We start from the raw sequence: 17,195 nt of genomic DNA on the forward strand, positions 1-17,195 counted from the left end.
TGAGACTCAAAGTGAATCAAACACCTTGTATTTTACTTGGCAAAATCCTCTCCATATACATCGCATTGGGGGACGGTCTCCAGGGTTCCAGAGTAGCAGTCTGCAAACTCTGTCCAGGGGCCCAAATCCTACCCACAGCGCCAGTCTGTGCCCCAACCCAGGAGCTCAGAATGGGTTTTCCATCTCATCTGTTAAGGGGCTAAAAAACAAAGAATGTGTGTCAGGAGTCTATAGGCCTGTGTGCAGCTTGCAGAGCCTAAAATACTTACTTTTGGCCCTTTATAGAAAAAGTTGCTGCCCCACCGTTGGTGAGGGACTAAGAGTTTTCAATATTTATGTACCTCTTCTGGGCCAGGTGAGAGATGAAACTGGGAGAGTCCAGCAAAGCTAGGTGTCCAGGACAGGGTTGGGGGTGGGCAGAGAGGCCCTGTGAGGAATCACGGGGCACCCTGGGCGCTCACTGGACATTCCAACCCAGCACCATACCTGACTCCTCCCACCCTCCCCTCACTGCCTTGAGCCTCTCGGGCTCGACTGGCCTGTCCAGGTCTTTCTGTGAAAGGTCACTGGGTGTCCCAAAGTCCAAGGCGGCCTGTCCAGTCTCTCTGAAGGCCTCCCCTCCCTGGACCGGCTGGGGGCGGGGGGGTGGGGTGACCCTGGTGCAGAGGGAGTTGAGCCGGGCCCCGGACAGCAGGCAGACCTGCTGGCCTGTCTCTTTAAATCTCAGGTAATTTGGGAGGAGGAGGGAGTGTCTGCACGGCCCTGCTACTCCCAGGTGGAGCTCCTGCCTAGGAGCCCGGCGGGAGTCCCAGCTCTGCCAAGTGTAACCCACTCAGAGTCTCTGTGTCTGGCCAGTGCACCTCAGGGAGACTCCTTCGGGGCCCAGGAGGCCTGAGACGGGACCTCTACGGGGAGAGGGAGGGCCAGCCCTAGGGGCTGCCGATGTGGCCCCAAGGCTGAGTCCAGGCTGGGTCTGGCCTGGGCCCCAGCCTCCCAAGGAGCCGGCCCTACACTCCATGGGGTTGCCGCTGCCCAAGGAGAAGGGGCTCATTCTCTGCCTGTGGAGAAAGTTGTGTAGATGGTTCCAGAGACAGGAGTCATGGGCTCAGAGCCAAGATGAGCAGAACCTGCTACAGCAGAAGCGGTAAGCCTCAAGCTGCTTGCTCCGCCAACCCGGCAACCCCAGGCTTGCTGCTCACCCCCTCCGCTCCCCTCCCTCTCCCCCGCTTCCCCTCTTCAGGCTTTGCTTGGCACCTCTGTCTGGGCAAACTGTTCTTTCAGGCCTGGCTCCTTGGGAGCATTTTGTCTCAAGAGTCTTGGCCTGTGGGGCGAGGTCCCCGGGAGGCCAGGGGAAGGGGAGGGGGCGGGTAAGGGCACAGGTGTTCATTATCTTTAAAATCCTATTACTTAGGCAAGTCTCTTGTGAGCCCTGAAGGCTAGGCACCTTGCCGGGCCCTGGAAGGAGCCTGGTATCATGGACCTGCCCCCGGAGGGGCTGGTGGGTCAGGACCATGGCTTCTGTCTCTACTCCCTGGTCCCCAGACCAGTCTCAGGGGCAGAAACACATAGCACATGTAAATAGCTACAGGTGCGAATGAATGAATGACTGGGTCCAGGGGGGAGCTGCAGACACCAGTAGCCACAAAAGAAGGCAAACTGGGATCTTCCTCATCCCTGTGCCTTTATCCCAGCAGCCGCTGACTGAGGAGGCCCCGCTCTGTGTTACTCTGGGTGGGGGCGGGTGGTGTGGTATGGAGACAAAGCTGGAATCCAGTCCTGGAATTCATTACTGGGGGAGAGGGACATGGGCCACGGGTTCAAATACCAGATGTGCTTAGAATCCGCCGTCCCATGCAGGTTGAGGAATTTGGGATCTCAACCCTGAGTCTCAGCTTGAGTCCGAGGTAAATCTCACTTGAGGCTTCCAGCCCCTGGAAACTGCCCTCAACTCCCCTTGCGCTCCCCCCCCCGCCCCCATCTCCACGGTAGCTTAGAATTGGGAGCTGGAGAGGAGGGGAGGAGGCTTGAGGCATCTCTCCCCACCGAGGGGCTGGCCGGCTGGAAGGAAGTGTTCCTCTTGAGGCCTTGCCTGAGCCCCTAAGAGGCAGGTTAACCTGTGTTCAGAGGGAAGAGCTAAAGGTTTTATGTCCGAGGGTCGTTCTTCATCTCCAAGTGCAGGGTCCTGCCTGAGCCTGCCTGGGAGAGGGCTGGGGGCTCTTTGGAGCCTCTGTAGCTTTCCTTGTTTTGTTCAAGGATTTGGGGCTGGGGATGGGCTGCTTTTTTTTTTTTTTTTTTTTTTTTGAGTTCTGGCTTCCTGGCTCTCCCACCAGCCACCCACCTCTCTCCCCCCAGGCCTGGGAGAGTGGGGGCTGAGCACATGTTTGGCTGATGACATCTCGAGGCAACAGAGTGGTATTGTTGTTGGAGCCTGGTCCACCCTTCCCAGGCTCACTCTCAGGACTCCAGGGCTGGGGGAGCCAGGAAAGGTCTGGGGGCTTGACAGCCATGGCAGAAGCTCCCTGTGTGCCTCTGTGTGGCAGAGACAGAGCCACAGACCTGGGCTGGAGCCCTGAGCGGCTCCCCCTGTGTCTTTTTTGCCCTATTTCGTAGGGGCATCTGGTAAGCCTTTGTCTCACGGGCTTGAGCTGAGAAGGCCTGACGTCAACACTTTTTGAAGGATTCCCTCCCCCTCTTCGTCATATCCTCCGATTCCACAGTTTCTTGGTCCTCTTCTTCCTGGACCTCAGGGGCCTGGATTATTGATTCCCCTCCGGGCGGGTGCTCCCCAGAAGGACCTGAACATGTCCACCAGCCTAAGGGAAGGTCTGTGGGCAGCTAGACACACACGAGCTGATCGTGCGAGTGAAGAGCCAATGTAAGAAAGCAAACACACCTTCTGGATCTGTGGTTCCCAGTATCTTTGGATATATCCGTCTCTATGTGTGCAGAATTGCTTCTGCTTGCTGGTCTCTTCCTTTCCAATGCATTTTCAGTGTTCAACGTTTGTCCTCTTCTCATGCTTGCTGGTTTAGATATCATATTGGTAATGGGTGATTTCCTACTTTTAGATTATCTTTGTTGGAGTTCCTGTCATGGCTCAGTGGTTAATCAATCTGACTAGGAACCATAAGGTTGTGGGTTCGATCCCTGGCCTCGCTCAGTGGGTTAAGGATCTGGCGTTGCTGTGAGCTGTGGTGTAGGTCACAGGCGCGGCTTGGATCCAGTGTGGCTGGGGCTCTGGCATAGACCAGCGGCTACAGCTCTGATTGGACCCCCTCCATAGACCGAGGGTGCAACTCTAGAAAAGACAAAACAAAAACAATAAAACAAGAATAGATTATCTTTGCCTTTACTAGTGAGCTTAGTCATTTGTACTCTTCTTGTTTCGAATTGTGGTTTTTCATTTCCTGTTTAGAGAAGTTCTTTGAGGAGCTGATGTAGAGCTGGAGGTGCTGAGTTCTCTTAGCTTTTGCTTGTCTCCAAAGCCCTTGATCTCTCCGTCCGATCTGAATGAGACCTTTGCTGGGCAGAGTCTTCTCGGTTCTTACCCGCACCTTCTTATTTCATGTTGTCCCCAGACTGGCTGGGGGACAGCTGGAAGGTAGGTAGGGCCTGATACCCCTGTGAATGAGGCAGAGCCGGAATGAACTAGGGGTGAATTCGGAATGTGTACCACGGCTCACAGGGGACTCTGAGTTGGGTTGGGGAGATTCCGGGGTGGGGTGGGGTGGGGGGGTGGGGGGGGCAGGGTCCAACAAGAAGGAAAGGCATTCTGGTCTCTCCTGGAATATGGAGTGCCCAGCATCCCTCTCTCTCCCTGGAAATCTTTTCTGGGGTTCTCGTCATCGATGTCTCTGCCTAAATCATTGTGACTGGGATCCAAGTGGAACTGGCGCCCTTTTCCCATTTCCTCTGCCTCGTCTCTCTCGGCCTTGAATTGTATCATTTCCTAAGATGGGATGTACTCGACCCTGAGCGTACAGCACTCAGCTAGCTTCGCAGAAATGAACGTGACATTCTCTGCTCTCTGGAGGCTCATGGGCACAACGTACCCCTAGGCACTGACTTGGGTTGAAAGTGCTTAGCCAGTGTTCTAGGGAGGCTGTAAACAAGCACCAGGGATCTTTCAGGAGGACAGTGCAGACTCTGATTTTGGGTGGTGTGGGGTGTGCTGGGCAGCTTCCAGGACTGCCGAAACTAGCCCTCCCCCTGAACTCCTTGCTGGCATGGTCACCCTCCCAGCAGCTGGCAAAAGACAGGGAACACTGGGGGTTTTCTTCTGTTTTGATGGATTCCTGTATTCATATACGTGAACTGGCACGTCTATAAAAAATAGGGAATTCCCATTGTTGGCTCAGTGCATTAAGAATCTGGCTAATATTTGTGAGGATGCAGATTGGATCCCTGCCCTTGCTCAGTGGGTTAAAGGATCCAGCATTGCCGTGAGCCGTGGTGTAGGTTGCAGACGCAGCTCGGATCCCACGTTGCCATGGCTGTGGTATAGGCTGGCAGCTACAGCTCTAATTCAACCCCTGGCCTGGAAACTTCCAAATGTCATGGGTGCAGCCCTAAAAAAAATAAACAAAAAAGTAAGCACTGGGGCTCTGCGGCACACTGGGACTCCCTGCTTCCAGAAACACACACACATATACACATACATACATACATACATACATACATACATGTGCACCTGCAGGCCCATGCGTCTTCTACATGCAGGATGTGGTTCTGGAGTTTAGAAAGGCAGCCAGCTCCAAGCCTGGAATTAGCCACTTTCCTGAGCTGTGGCTTTCTCCTCCCATTGCCCAGAACCAGAGCTGGAGGGAGGTGGCTTCCAGTGGCCTATGGGTGCCTCCTCCTAGCTCCTGGCTGCTCTTTCCTCCATCTGTGGTCACTGATCTAGCTGCCCCCTGCCAACCCCACCCAAACCCCAGAAAACTTGGGAAGAGCCATAAAACTAGAAGAACCACATAATCTGAGTGCTGAGAGCCTGAGGCTAGGTTCTTAGCTAACCAATCATTCTGCCTTTAACTCTGTGAACTATGGCAATGATTTGGCCGGGCTGCCTCGGTTTCCTTTGCAGAAAATGAGCGAACCACTCAGCCTATGGCACAGGGTTGTAAAGAGCAAACGCAACAGGACATGAGATGCTGCTTTGGAAGCTGAAAAGCTCATATAACACATGGGGCTCTTGCGATGAAAAAGGATATGACCACAGTCAAAAGGCAGCTTCCAGTGGCAGCGGGAGGTCCAGGGGCTCTGAGCTTTCTCCTCTCAGAACTGGATCTACCTGGGACCAGACTCGGAGCTTTCAGAACAGGTGAGCCCTCCCTTCCTCCCAGTTGGCACGCTCCTCTGAGAGGGGCTTGTGGGGAAACCAGTGGGACCCAAGCATGTTGATACAGTACCCTTTGCCGCCTCTAATCACTCTTCAGAGCCTGATTAACACAGAGAATAGGGACCGAGAAAGGGCCAATGGGGTCCCAGCGCTGCCTCCCTCTTGTTTGAGCAAATCACCTCGGGACTCCAGGCTTCTTTCTCCATCTGTTACATGAACAGATTCAATGAGGTTTCTAGGGGCTTCCTAGCGCCACAGTTCAGATTTGAATTCTCCTCCTCACACTCTTGAGCCTGCCTTGTTTCCCAGCAACCACATGCAAAATTCCACTCGTGCACACAGCACACCCGTGAGGAGGTACACACATGTGAGGGCAACGACGCAAACACATCCACAAGAATGGAGGCCGAGAGGATGGGTGGAGGGGACAGGGAGAGAAGGACTGTGACAGATCCTCACTTGGGGCCCAGAGGTCACCCGCGGGGAAGGTCAACAGCTTGTTTATGCTATAAAAATGGGAGTCGGTTTTATGCCAGAAATTGTACAGAAGGGTTTCCGCCAGTGCAGGATTGAAACAGACTGTTCCATTTTATAATTGTCCAGCAAAATAAGACATTCTAGATCCTGGAAACACCTTATTATATACAATTTCAGACTTGCTCTATAATTTCCTTTATTAAGTCTTTCATTAAGTACTTAATCAGTGTGCCCTTCAACACCTTCACCTTTTTGTTTTAGTTTTTAATGATTCGTTAGAAAACCCTCAGAGGGAATTTCTCATTCTTTTTAGTGTGAAAAATCCTTCCTTAAAGGATAGATTATGCATAATTATACCTCCAAGTCAGGGTTTTTCTCCCTTGGCGTTTTTGACACGTTGCGCAGATAATTCTCTGTTGCGGAAGGCTGCCTTGGGTAAGAAGCTTAGCAGCATCCCTGCCTTCCACCCACTAGATGCGAGTAGCACTCCGTCCCCCTATGTGATAACCACCAAAAAATGTGTCCAGACATTGTCAAATTCCCTGGGAGGCAGCAGGGGGTAGTCACCCCTGGTTAAGCCCCACTGCTCTAAACCAGTGTTTGTAAACAAGAGATTCTGGTGGTAATGTTAAGGATTCTGCTACATAAAGTGAAACTCTTTCCTGGAAGGGAGTGGGTATGATTTAACCACTAAAATCACAAGATACTTTGTCTCTATCTTCTTCTAGCCCTAGGGATGTGTCTGGCAGACAGCTGGTGAAGATGTGTAGATCTTTCTTCCAGATCTCAATTTCTGTGCTGGCTTGCTTTGCAAGAATCTTTGGATGGGGGGGCTCAGGACCCCGGGGAAGTCAGATGTTTTGGTGGGGGGGCGGGGGTCTGCCTTACTGCCGAGAATGCCGGCAAAGGCTCTCTCAGCTGCCCCCTTGTGACGCTCTGGTGCTATTGCAAGTCATGGCTCTGCCTGGTTCCCTGGGAAGGATTTTTGCTGGATTCTGGAGTTGGCCACCCAGAGGAGGCCAGGTCTCTACAAACCTCATTGGCTTGAGTCATAAGCTGGTTCCTTACCCAGAGTGTGGTCTGATTGGGGTTTTCAAAAAAAATCCAAGACGCTGAGTTAAATTTGAATTTCAGATACACAACAAATAAGTTGTCAGTATAAGCATTGCATTGAACATACTTACATTTTTTAAAAAAAGGTTAGGAGTTCCCTGGTGGTGCAGAGGGTTAAGAATCTGGTAACCTGGTGTTGTCACTGCAGCAGCTCTGGTCATTGGTGTGGTGCGGGTTTGATCCCTGGCCCTGGAACTTTTACATGCCATGGGTGCGGCCAAAAAAAAAAAATATGTTGTATATCTAAGCTTCAACTCTACTTGGTTTTGGCTGGTAAATCTGGCAAGCCTAGTCCAAACAGTAGCTCCCTGCCCTTCCCAGGCCGCTAGGGCCATCAGCAGAGGCCAGAAACAGAACACGTAGGGAATGGAGGTTTAGGAGGACATTTATGGGCATCAGAGATGTGTTGGGACCAAGAGGGATCTCTTTGGGCTTGCCACTGACTAGTCTCCCCTCTCAGGTCTTAGGAAGCAGGGAGCAGGGCTGTGCACTTGGGTCAGAAGCCACCTCGGACCCATTTCCAGCTTTGCCATTGACCTCTAGTTGAAATGGGCACAGAACTAGAAGCTAATTAGAGGAGGGCAGAGAAAGTTTAAAAAGATGATAAAGGGAGTTCCTATTGTGGCGCAGCAGAAACAAATCCAACTAGGAACCATGAGGCTTTGGGTTCGATCCCCGGCCTTGCTCAGTGGGTTGAGGATCCGGTGTTGCCGAGAGATGTGGTGTAGGTTGCAGATGCGGCTTAGATCTGGTGTGGTTGTGGCTGTGGTGTAGGCCAGAAGCAACAGCCTCGATTTGACCCCTAGCCTGGGAACCTCCATATGCCGCAGGTGCCACCCTAAAAATACAAAAAAAAAAAAAAAAAAAAAAAAAAAAAAAAAGATGATAGAGTGACTGCTCTCTGCCCTCAAGGACTCCTAGTGTGAAGGAAGAGACAGATACTAATCAGAGCACCCAGTAAAAATGTTAAAATAAGGCCAGAGGAGAGGGTAGAAAACTTCCTGGCATGTGTGCTGGGGCAACGTGCTTGCTCTAGAATGTCTCTAAAGGAGGGGTTTGGGCAAATTGTTGGAAAAGATAGTGGTGATGATGGGGTGGGGATGGCGATGGGGGCAGGGGTGGCGGTGATGATGCGGGTAGTGGGGGGGAGGCCTAGCGAGCTTGTTTTGCAGCTGTGTGCGCATACCAAGCATACTCTTTTCTACTTAGATTATGTGTTTGTCTAAGGTTGGCTCAGGGGTGGCTGATGGAGATAAAAAGGAGGGGCCGTAAAGCCAAACCGCCGCCTGGCATGGCTACAGTTCATTTGTGCTACAGATAGCGGTCATGAGCGTCTGCCCCATGCCAGGCCTATTCCTGGGCATCGGGAGCACAGATAGGCTAGGGTGGGGTGGCGGAGTGGTTTCCGGGTGGAAGGAGAGTCACAGCACAGGTTAGGGGGAGAATGGTGTGTCCTGGGGCGCTGAGGCCCAAATGCTGAGTGTGGGAGGAAGGGACGGTGGAGGAGTAGTTGCGCAGAGGCTGGGGAGGACTTTGGCGCTTCTTCTCCTTGGGCGTTTGAGGACCCACCAGACTTTGTGAATTGTGATTGCACTTGCCATTCAGAGAGAATACCTTGACAGCATCCAGGAGCATGGAGGGGGGGGACATCAGGGGTAGGGAAACTAGTTGGAATATTTTGCTCATCCTGGAGGACAAAGACTGAGGAGGGTCCGCAGGAATGAGGAGGTGGGGACTGAATGGAGGGAGAGGTTGAATCCATGGGGCCCGTGGCTGCCTTCCTGGCCTGATGCAGGGAGCTGGGGCCAGCGTTCAGGGAGGTGGATGCATCACACTCATTCCTCTTCTGATCACCCCCCCCCAGCTCCTGGAGTCCGAGTTCCTGCTACAATGGCTTATCCCTGTGTGAGCTACTGTTCACGTCACTGGCCATCTCTGGATCCTCAGTGTTAACTTCATTCACTCCTGTCCAAGGACCAAGGGGCTCTGGGCCAGGAGAGCAAATTAAAAAAAAAAAAAAACTGTAGGGACCCCTTGGGTCTTAGTTGGGGTCAGTTTTGATATTATAAAAGATGTGTAGTTCATCATAGGTACCAAACTTGAAAGTCAGAGAAGATGATTCTTGGACTAAAATAAATGCGAAGTAGGTAGGAAGGAGGAAGAGACTGTAATATGATGTAGGGCCAAGAAAAAGAAAAAAACAATCCATGGTTGCTTTTTTTTTTTCCCTTTCTTTTTTTAGGGCCACATCTGCAGCATGTGGAAATTCCCAGGCTAGGGGGCAAATCTGAGCTACAGCTGCTGACCTACACCACAGCCACAGCAACACCAGATCCTTTACCCACTGAGCAAGGCCACGGATCAAACCTGCATCGTCAAGGATACTAGTCAGGTTCATTTCTGCTGCACCACAACGGGATCTCCCCATGGTTGCTTTTTGATGGAGCCCCAAAAACACAGTTGGAGGGAGGGAGGTGCCAAGACCAAAGGGAATTGCTGAGGTCAAGAAGGGGCGCATCACACAGCAGGAACAGATCTGCCAGCCTCTGCATGTCCGCCTCCTCCACAAATATGAAGGAGGAATTGCTTGTACCCTTAGTCTATGAAAACAGGCTTATCTTGGAAGGTAATCTCAAGACTTCGAGTGAAGCTAAAGCAGAGTTGCTCCAGAGGACAAAGGTCAGTAAGTGAATGAGTGCTTAACTAAAACTCATCCCTCTAGGAGTTCCCATCATGGTGCAGTGGAAACGAATCCGACTAGGAACCATGAGGTTGCGGGTTCCGTCCCTGGCCTCACTCAGTGGGTTAAGGATCCGGTGTTGCCGTTGAGCTGTGGTGTAGGTCACAGACACGGCTTGGATCTGGTGTTGCTGTGGCTCTGGTGTAGGCCTGGGAACCTCCATATGCTGCAGGTGTGGCCCTAGAAAAATCCAAAAAGACAAAAAATAATAAAACTTTTCCCTCTATACCTGGTGTGCACAGATCAGACACACACAGACATACACACTGGTCCTAGCACCCAGGGGAAAGGAAAGTGGCCCCTGGCATTCTCCCACACAAGCTCAAAGGGGACAGAGTTGGTTTAGGTCAGCTACCTGGTGAGAAAAAAGAGACCAGGCAGCCCTCGGTACCACGCCCTCGGCCCCACCTCTCCGGATGAGGGACCCTGGGGTTCCTGGCCCTTGCAGCAAGCTGGCTCCCCGTGTGCCTCAACTGTGCACGCTCCCACTCCCTCATAGGATCTGGGAGTCGCCGCTCCTCCTCGCTGCCAAAGAGAATGACGTCCAGGCTCTTACCAAGCTGCTCAAGTCTGAGGCCTGCGATGTCCACCAGAAAGGTAGGGAGCAGAACCCTGCGGACCCACCCTGTGCACGTGGCTCCCACCCCTACCCCCACTGTGTAGCCTGGGACTGTGTGCTGGGGAGGGGGGCGAATCTTTGTGGTCCCCATTCCCCTGCTCCAGAGAAGTCATGTGACGCTCCTTTGTGTCAATGCCAGGAGCCCTGGGGGAGACAGCGCTGCACATCGCTGCCCTCTATGACAACCTGGAGGCCGCCCTGGTGCTGATGGAGGCTGCCCCGGAGCTGGTCAAGGAGCCCGTCACATGTGAGCTGTGTGAAGGTGAGGGGCCAAGGGGCCTGGGATGCAGGGAAAGCTGACTGAGCGTTTGGTCTTTGTGCTGGAGGACTTGGGGAACCCGAGAGAGGATCTGAGCCCCCAGCTCTTTATTCCCCTCTTTATCTCCCTTCTTCTTTGGCATCCTCAGTGCAGCTAAGAGCATCAAGCCCTAACTGGAGAGGCATAGAGTGGGAAGAGGCAGGCAGCAGTGGGATTCCTGGGGACCCCTGCTAGGTCCAGTCCCCCACCCTACCCCACCCCATCCTCCCCCCTCAAAGCTGCCCTGGTGACGAGGACCATACAGTGCTATGGGAAGGTCCCCCTGCAGGACCCTGGGGACAGACCCAAAGATGAAAGAGCTCTCATGTCCAGGTCAGACGGCACTGCACATAGCCATCATGAACCAGAACATGAACTTGGTGAAAGCCCTGCTCACCCACGGGGCCAGCGTCTCTGCAAGAGTTACAGGCCTCAAGTTCCGCCTCAGTCCCCAGAACCTCATCTACTTTGGTGAGAGTCAGGCCCAGGGCTTGGAGGGCGGGCACGTGGGCAGGAGCAGAGTGGGGTGGGGGGGCTCTGAGGAGGGCTCCAGGCTTGGGGAAGCTGGCAGAGGGCAGCCCTCAGAGGGCTGAGGGCCAGAGCCAACTGCCCACCCCACGACCCTCTGCACCAGCCCTGCCTCTGCTGACAAGTGTTTCCGGCCCAGAGCTGAGAAAGGGGGAGCAAGAGACTGCCCACCCCAGCTGCACTCTCATGCCTGGTGCCCTCTGCATCCCCAGGGGAGTATCCTTTGTCTTTTGCTGCCTGCATGGGCAGTGAGGAGATGGTGAGGCTACTCATTGATCATGGAGCGGACATCCGGGCCCAGGACTCCCTGGGTAAGAGCTGGGCTGGAGGGGGAGCGGGGATGCGGGGGTGTGAGCGGAGGGGCCGGAGCAGCCCTTGGGCCCCCCCACCCTGGGGCAGAGTCCATGGGGAGCCTCAGGGACTCTGGTCCCAATGGCTACGTGACACCACATGTCCTCCCCCAGGAAACACAGTGTTGCACATCCTCGTCCTCCAGCCCAACAAGACCTTTGCCTGCCAGATGTACAACCTGCTGCTGTCCTATGACGGTCGTGGGGACCACCTACAGTCCCTGGAGCTCGTGCCCAATCACGAGGGTCTCACCCCGTTCAAGCTGGCCGGAGTGGAGGGCAACACCGTGGTGAGGGATGCTCCCCGAATCCCACAGTGTCCTCCTCCTGACCTTCATCTTATCCTCTGGCCTTGCAAGGGAACAGGTTCAACCAGCATCTCTGATGCTGAGGTCCTGCTTTCAGCTTCGATTGCAATTTCTCAGCCTCTCTCTTGTCCCCTTTCTTGCCCACTTTCTGAGTGGTTGGGGCCACCAGGTCTAGATCCCACCCCAGGGTGGCTTGTAAGACCTACATCCTCTGGGCCTTTCAGCCCCCAGAGCAGCAGCCCTGCATCCCCTCACCTCCTCCTTCCACTCAAGCTCTGGAGGGAGTTACTGGGCAAGAGGACGAGCTAGGTGTGGAGAGGGGTTCTTCTGGCCCAAAGGCTGTGGTCTTGGAGTGAAAGGCACCCACTCTTTCTGGGGTGCTCTCCTTCTGAGCAAGGTCCCCACGCACACCCTGTGACAGTCCCCTTTGCGCTTCCCCTGCTCCCATCTCAGATGTTCCAGCACCTGATGCAGAAGCGGAAGCACATCCAGTGGGTCCTCGGGCCCCTGACCTCCACTCTCTATGACCTGACGGAGATCGACTCCTCGGGGGATGAGCAGTCCCTGCTGGAACTTCTTGTCACCTCCAAGAAGCGGGAGGTACAGGAGTGTGGCCTTCGGGGTAGGGGGCCACCAGGGAGGGAAGTCAGGGTCTCTGAGCTGCTCGCCTGCTGCTCCTTCTGCGGCAGGCTCGCCAGATCCTGGACCAGACGCCAGTGAAGGAGCTGGTGAGCCTCAAGTGGAGGAGATACGGGCGGCGGTACTTCTGGGGGCTGGCTGCTGGGTACCTGCTGTACATCATCTGCTTCACCGTGTGCTGTGTCTACCGCCCCCTCAAGCCCTGGACCAACAACCAAACTGACCCCCGAGACAACACCCTCCTGCAGCAGAAGCTACTTCAGGTGACACCCCAGGAGTGGCAGAGCTCTGGCCAGGAGCCAGCACCCTGCCCGTGGCAGACACGTCTCACCTTCCTGTCTTACCACCCCCCCACCCCCGCATTTCTCCCCTCAACCCGGCCTTCAGTACACAGGCGCACACTTGAAATACATGCACAGGGAAACACACATGGGCCCTAAGAGCAGCGTGTGGCATGGCCAAACCAAACAGATTGAAAAAGAATGTGTCTGGTGGGGAACCCTTGAACAGGGACACGGATTTGTACCCAGGGGGAGCCCTGAGCCCTCTGACCATGGTTCTCCCCTCAGGAGGCCTACGTGACACCCAGGGACCACCTCCGGCTGGTGGGGGAGCTGGTGTCCATCTTTGGAGCCGTGATCATTCTGCTCATAGAGGTGTGGTGTGGTCATGATTGGGTGGGATGCTGTTGTCGGCCCTAGGGTTCCAGCCCGAGCTTCGGTCCCCATGGGCCTTTGTGTCTCCCTGGCTTCCCTCCAGATTCCAGACATCTTCCGCGTGGGGGTCATTCGCTTCTTTGGACAGACCATCCTTGGCGGGCCATTCCATGTCCTCTTGTGAGTGCTCCCCCTGTCACCCCATCCCTTTCCTCACCACGGCTCTGGTTTCACCATTTCACTCCCCTGGGCTCCCTGACCTCCGGAGAAGCCCGACTCCAGAGACCCCTCTCTGATGGGTGTGTGACCCTGTGTGGGGGATCGCAGATGCAAAATATGGGGGCATGGGTACCATCTCCATCACCCCCTTGCTTTTAGATCCCCAGGATCATCCCGATCTCCCTCTCTGCTCCCTCCCCAGCATCACCTATGCCTGCATGGTGCTGGTGACCATGGTGATGCGGCTCTCCAACACCGACGGCGAGGTGGTACCCATGTCCTTCGCCCTGGTGCTGGGCTGGTGCAATGTCATGTACTTCGCCCGAGGATTCCACATGCTGGGTCCCTTCACCGTCATGATCCAGAAGGTCAGTGCCTCCTCCCAAGCTTCCCAGAGAAAGATCCTAGAGCAGGGGCTGCAAACATGTCTGTAAAGGGTCACGTGACAGAGGGCTCAGGCTTGGAGAGCCACCTACGCTCTCTTGGATTTTCCTTTTTTTCAATCCTTTAAAAAAAAAGTCAAGTTCTCCTTCAAGGGCCCTACCAAAACCAACCACACAGACTTGGCCTGCTGTAGTTTTCCAGCCCTCTCCTGGAGGGCGGAGCTGTACACTTCGCCAAGGCTGGAAGGGGTAGCTGCTCAAGGGACTGGTGTGGAGCTGTCCCCTCCTCCGTCTCCTCCCTCTAGATGATTTTTGGCGATCTGATGCGATTCTGCTGGCTGATGGCTGTGGTCATCCTGGGCTTTGCCTCAGGTAAATCGATTAAGACGGGGGCCCCGGGCTGGAGAGGCTGGAGCAAACCAGCCCAAAAGGCCTCTGGGTAAACCTGGGGGAGGTGGAAAGGGATGCAGAGGCCACCGTGTGTGAGGATGAGATGTCCCTCGAAAGGGCTGGGGAGAGGCAGCCCTTGGGCTCAGGCCAATGGGCCATATGGAAAGCGTGGGACCATAAGAACCCAAAGTAGGGAGCCACCGAGGGCTGGGATGGTGCTCCTGGAGAGGCAGGAAACAGGACTAAAAGGGGCAGCAAAGAGCTGGCTATGGTTTAATCACATATACCTCTCACCCCCTTGGGTGGAGCAGCTTTCTTTATCATCTTCCAGACAGAGGACCCTAACAAGCTGGGCCATTTCTACAGTTACCCCATGGCGCTCTTTAGCACCTTTGAGCTGTTTCTCACCATCATCGATGGCCCCGCCAACTATGACGTGGACCTGCCCTTCATGTACAGCGTCACCTATGCCGCCTTCGCCATCATTGCCGCTCTGCTCATGCTCAACCTCCTTATCGCCATGATGGGTGACACGCACTGGCGGGTGGCCCACGAGCGGGATGAGCTCTGGCGGGCCCAGGTGAGCCCCCTGGTGGCTGGGAGGGTTAGCGCAAGTCGTTCCCCTCCTGCCAGGGGCCCGGCCCCCTCAGGATACTGTGACCTCACCGTCCACCCGTTTGGACATGATGACACTGTACACAAAGCAATGCCAAAGTGTGCAGAAGGACGGGCTTAGCACTACAACTGAGCGATAAAAGAATTCCTCAGTTTTCTCAAAAATTCAAATCTGTCTTTCCTAGCATAATCAACAGGAAGCTTAGCAGTGGCTAGACCATCATTCAGTAGAATTTGTTACTGAATAAAAACTGGAGTATCACATCTTTTTCAGTTTGCAAAATCTGACCCAGAAAAACTGGACATGTTAAAAATACTGCTAGAAAAAAACTCCCAATAGTAGCAGAGGCGATCTTCAGTCGGATCATTGTGATGGGGCCAAAAGAAGGCATTGATGGGATCAAATTATCATTTAAAAATATACTTAGAAAATAATTTACCTCAACAAAAATAACGTTAGCAAAATAGAAGTGGACATCCCTCAAACTGGATGGTCCTTAACTGTGGCCTGTAGAAAATGGATCTTAAACCCCCCGTAAGGTGGCTTAAAACAGGGTTTGCTCATGGAAGTTTTTTTTTTTTTTTCCCATGCAAATATACTGATGGGAGATTTCTCAAAGGATATTTGCATTTCTAAATGGCCTTTACATCTATAGGGTCAAGATCTTCTGTAGCCCCACAGACCCCTCTTCTCTTTGCCCTATTACTTCCTCTCCTTGGAGCAAGGTCTCGCAACCTCTTGCAGGACCGGACTGGACTGGATGTCAGGTCACGGGGTGAAGCGCTTTGGGGGCTTAAGGCCCATTAACTCTCCCGCAGAAGAGGGCTGACCCCCACCATTCCCAGCTCAGGCATGTCGTCACCTCTAGGAAACCATGAGTGTCCTAGCTGTTGCTAAACTGTTGTCACTCTGCCTGCTGTCCTCTTCTGGTCTGCACCCAGCCTCTGATGTCCCTTCTCTCCCCACATGCAGGTCGTGGCCACCACAGTGATGCTGGAACGGAAGCTGCCTCGCTGCCTGTGGCCTCGCTCCGGGATCTGCGGGTACAAGTTTGGGCTGGGGGACCGCTGGTTCCTGCGGTGAGTGACAGCAAAGCGGGCTGGCATCCCTCTGCTCAGCTTCCTGCCCCTTCAGGGTCCCACACAGGCCTGTGGGCTCCCTGGGGAGGGGTCTGCTAAGTGCCTGGGCCCCGAAGGCATCCGCAGGGCCTCTGCACCCCAGGGAGCTGCTTCCTGAGGTCTGGCACCCCTTGTGCCCACTCGGGCTGCAGACAAGGACCAAGGCCAATAGCAGGGGAGATGGGGCGGGGGCCCAGAGACAGGGCTGGTCTGAGGTCAGCCTCTTCAAGTCCTCTGTCCCCACAGGGTGGAAGACAGACAGGATATCAACCGGCAGCGTGTCCAGCGCTATGCCCAGGCCTTCTACAACTCGGACTCTGACGAGGACATGGAGAAACCACGTCTGGGCGGCCCCTTCAAACCCCCCCAGTCCCTTCATCTCCCCTCAGTGTCTCGAAGTACCTCCCGCAGCAGCACCAACTGGGAGAGGCTTCGGCAAGGGACCATGAAGTCAGAGCTGATGGGAGTGGTCAACAGGGCCCTGGAGGACGGGGACAGCTGGGAGTACCAGATCTGAGTGCCTCCTGTCACTGTGGAGCCCAGCGGCATCCAAAAACCAAAACGCCCCAGACCTCCCACCTGCCAGGTCAAGGGAGCAGAGGAGAACAAATGGAAGCCCAGGAGTGGGGCTCACATCTCACCCCAAAGCCAGGGCCTCACCAGGAGGACCCCGCCTCACCCACGCTGGCCCTTAGCGAATGCGGCTGCACTGAGCAAAGCACTTTAGGAGAGGCTTGCTGCCCAGGCACCAGCCGCTACCCCGGTGTCACAGCTGCAGCCAGCTGAGGCGGCTGTGGAAAGGGTGTAAATGAGGGAATGGGTGCCCCCTGGGGGTGAAGCCACCTCCTACCTTCCAATAAAGTCATTGCCTGCTCCGTCCCCTTGTCCATCCGCCTCTGCAGAGGTCTTCCCGGCCCCGCCCCTCTGTGCCAAGGCCTTCCCACCACGTTCGCTGTAGACGGAGGCCTCCCCACACGTCCGACTGGCCAACAAATCCCTTCTTTCCCTTTAATGGGGGGTGGGGGGCAGTGGAGGGGCAGAGGACCAGGCATGAGACGTCCCAGAGGTTGCTTAAGCGTGGCGGGCACCTCGCACAGAGGTCAAGGTGGAGACTGGCTCACGTCTCCCGTGTCCCTCCTTGGACCCAGTCCAGGACCGGGTCACAGGCATCGTCCATTCACAGCTGCCTGGCCGGGCGTCAGACCTCCACAGAGCCCGGTGGCCGCAGGTGCTGCTTCAGGAGCTGGATGTGGTGCAGCAGCTTCTTTTGGTGGCCGGCCAGGGTGATGCCCAGGGCAGGCAGGTCTCTGGGTGGGGAAGGAGCAGATCAAAGGGGGCCGGGATCCCCAAGATCCCAGGGCGGACCCGGGGCCTGGGCTCCCCTCCCCTGCCTCTCCCTGCTT

At 54.8% G+C, this 17,195-nt stretch overlaps 3 protein-coding genes across 32 annotated transcripts in view; 2 read left to right on the top strand and 1 right to left on the bottom strand.

The window, feature by feature from the left end:
* TRPV5 (transient receptor potential cation channel subfamily V member 5) overlaps positions 1–10,253 on the top strand; it is a 56,780-nt gene extending 46,527 nt beyond the window's left edge. Inside the window, exon 18 of the transcript XR_002340352.1 lies at positions 10,168–10,253. The gene's annotated coding sequence lies outside the window, so the exon portion shown is untranslated. The remainder of the gene's footprint in view (positions 1–10,167) is intronic.
* On the top strand, positions 541–16,671 carry TRPV6 (transient receptor potential cation channel subfamily V member 6). The gene is made up of 15 exons (XM_021078898.1): positions 541–1,144; positions 10,168–10,265; positions 10,427–10,549; positions 10,919–11,056; positions 11,326–11,424; positions 11,578–11,753; positions 12,225–12,371; positions 12,461–12,673; positions 12,980–13,066; positions 13,170–13,246; positions 13,488–13,653; positions 13,974–14,040; positions 14,370–14,638; positions 15,647–15,753; positions 16,039–16,671. The coding sequence occupies exons 1-15, from the start codon at positions 1,017–1,019 to the stop codon at positions 16,307–16,309; spliced, it is 2,166 nt and encodes a 721-aa protein (XP_020934557.1). The 5' UTR covers positions 541–1,016; the 3' UTR covers positions 16,310–16,671.
* The window catches only part of EPHB6 (EPH receptor B6), a 73,067-nt gene continuing 70,952 nt past the window's right edge, over positions 15,081–17,195 (bottom strand). For 23 of the 30 annotated variants that reach the window (XM_021078880.1, XM_021078881.1, XM_021078879.1 and 20 more), the window contains one exon: positions 15,081–17,099. In XM_021078880.1, the coding sequence (XP_020934539.1) occupies positions 16,991–17,099 (109 nt within the window). In that variant the 3' untranslated portion in view covers positions 15,081–16,990. The remainder of the gene's footprint in view (positions 17,100–17,195) is intronic. The other 7 variants (XR_002340344.1, XR_002340347.1, XR_002340348.1 and 4 more) reach the window with 3 other exon arrangements.

The sequence above is a fragment of the Sus scrofa genome, chromosome 18, assembly GCF_000003025.6.
Source record: "Sus scrofa isolate TJ Tabasco breed Duroc chromosome 18, Sscrofa11.1, whole genome shotgun sequence".
NCBI classification, from domain to species: domain Eukaryota; kingdom Metazoa; phylum Chordata; class Mammalia; order Artiodactyla; family Suidae; genus Sus; species Sus scrofa.

Coding starts and splice junctions, on each gene's coding strand:
- TRPV6 (XM_021078898.1), top strand. CDS start 1,017: ATGGGGTTGCCGCTGCCCAAGGAGAAGGGGCTCATTCTCTGCCTGTGG. Junction 11,057..11,325: donor CCAGAACCTCATCTACTTTG/GTGAGAGTCAGG, acceptor CTGCATCCCCAG/GGGAGTATCCTTTGTCTTTT. Junction 13,247..13,487: donor GGGCCATTCCATGTCCTCTT/GTGAGTGCTCCC, acceptor CTCCCTCCCCAG/CATCACCTATGCCTGCATGG.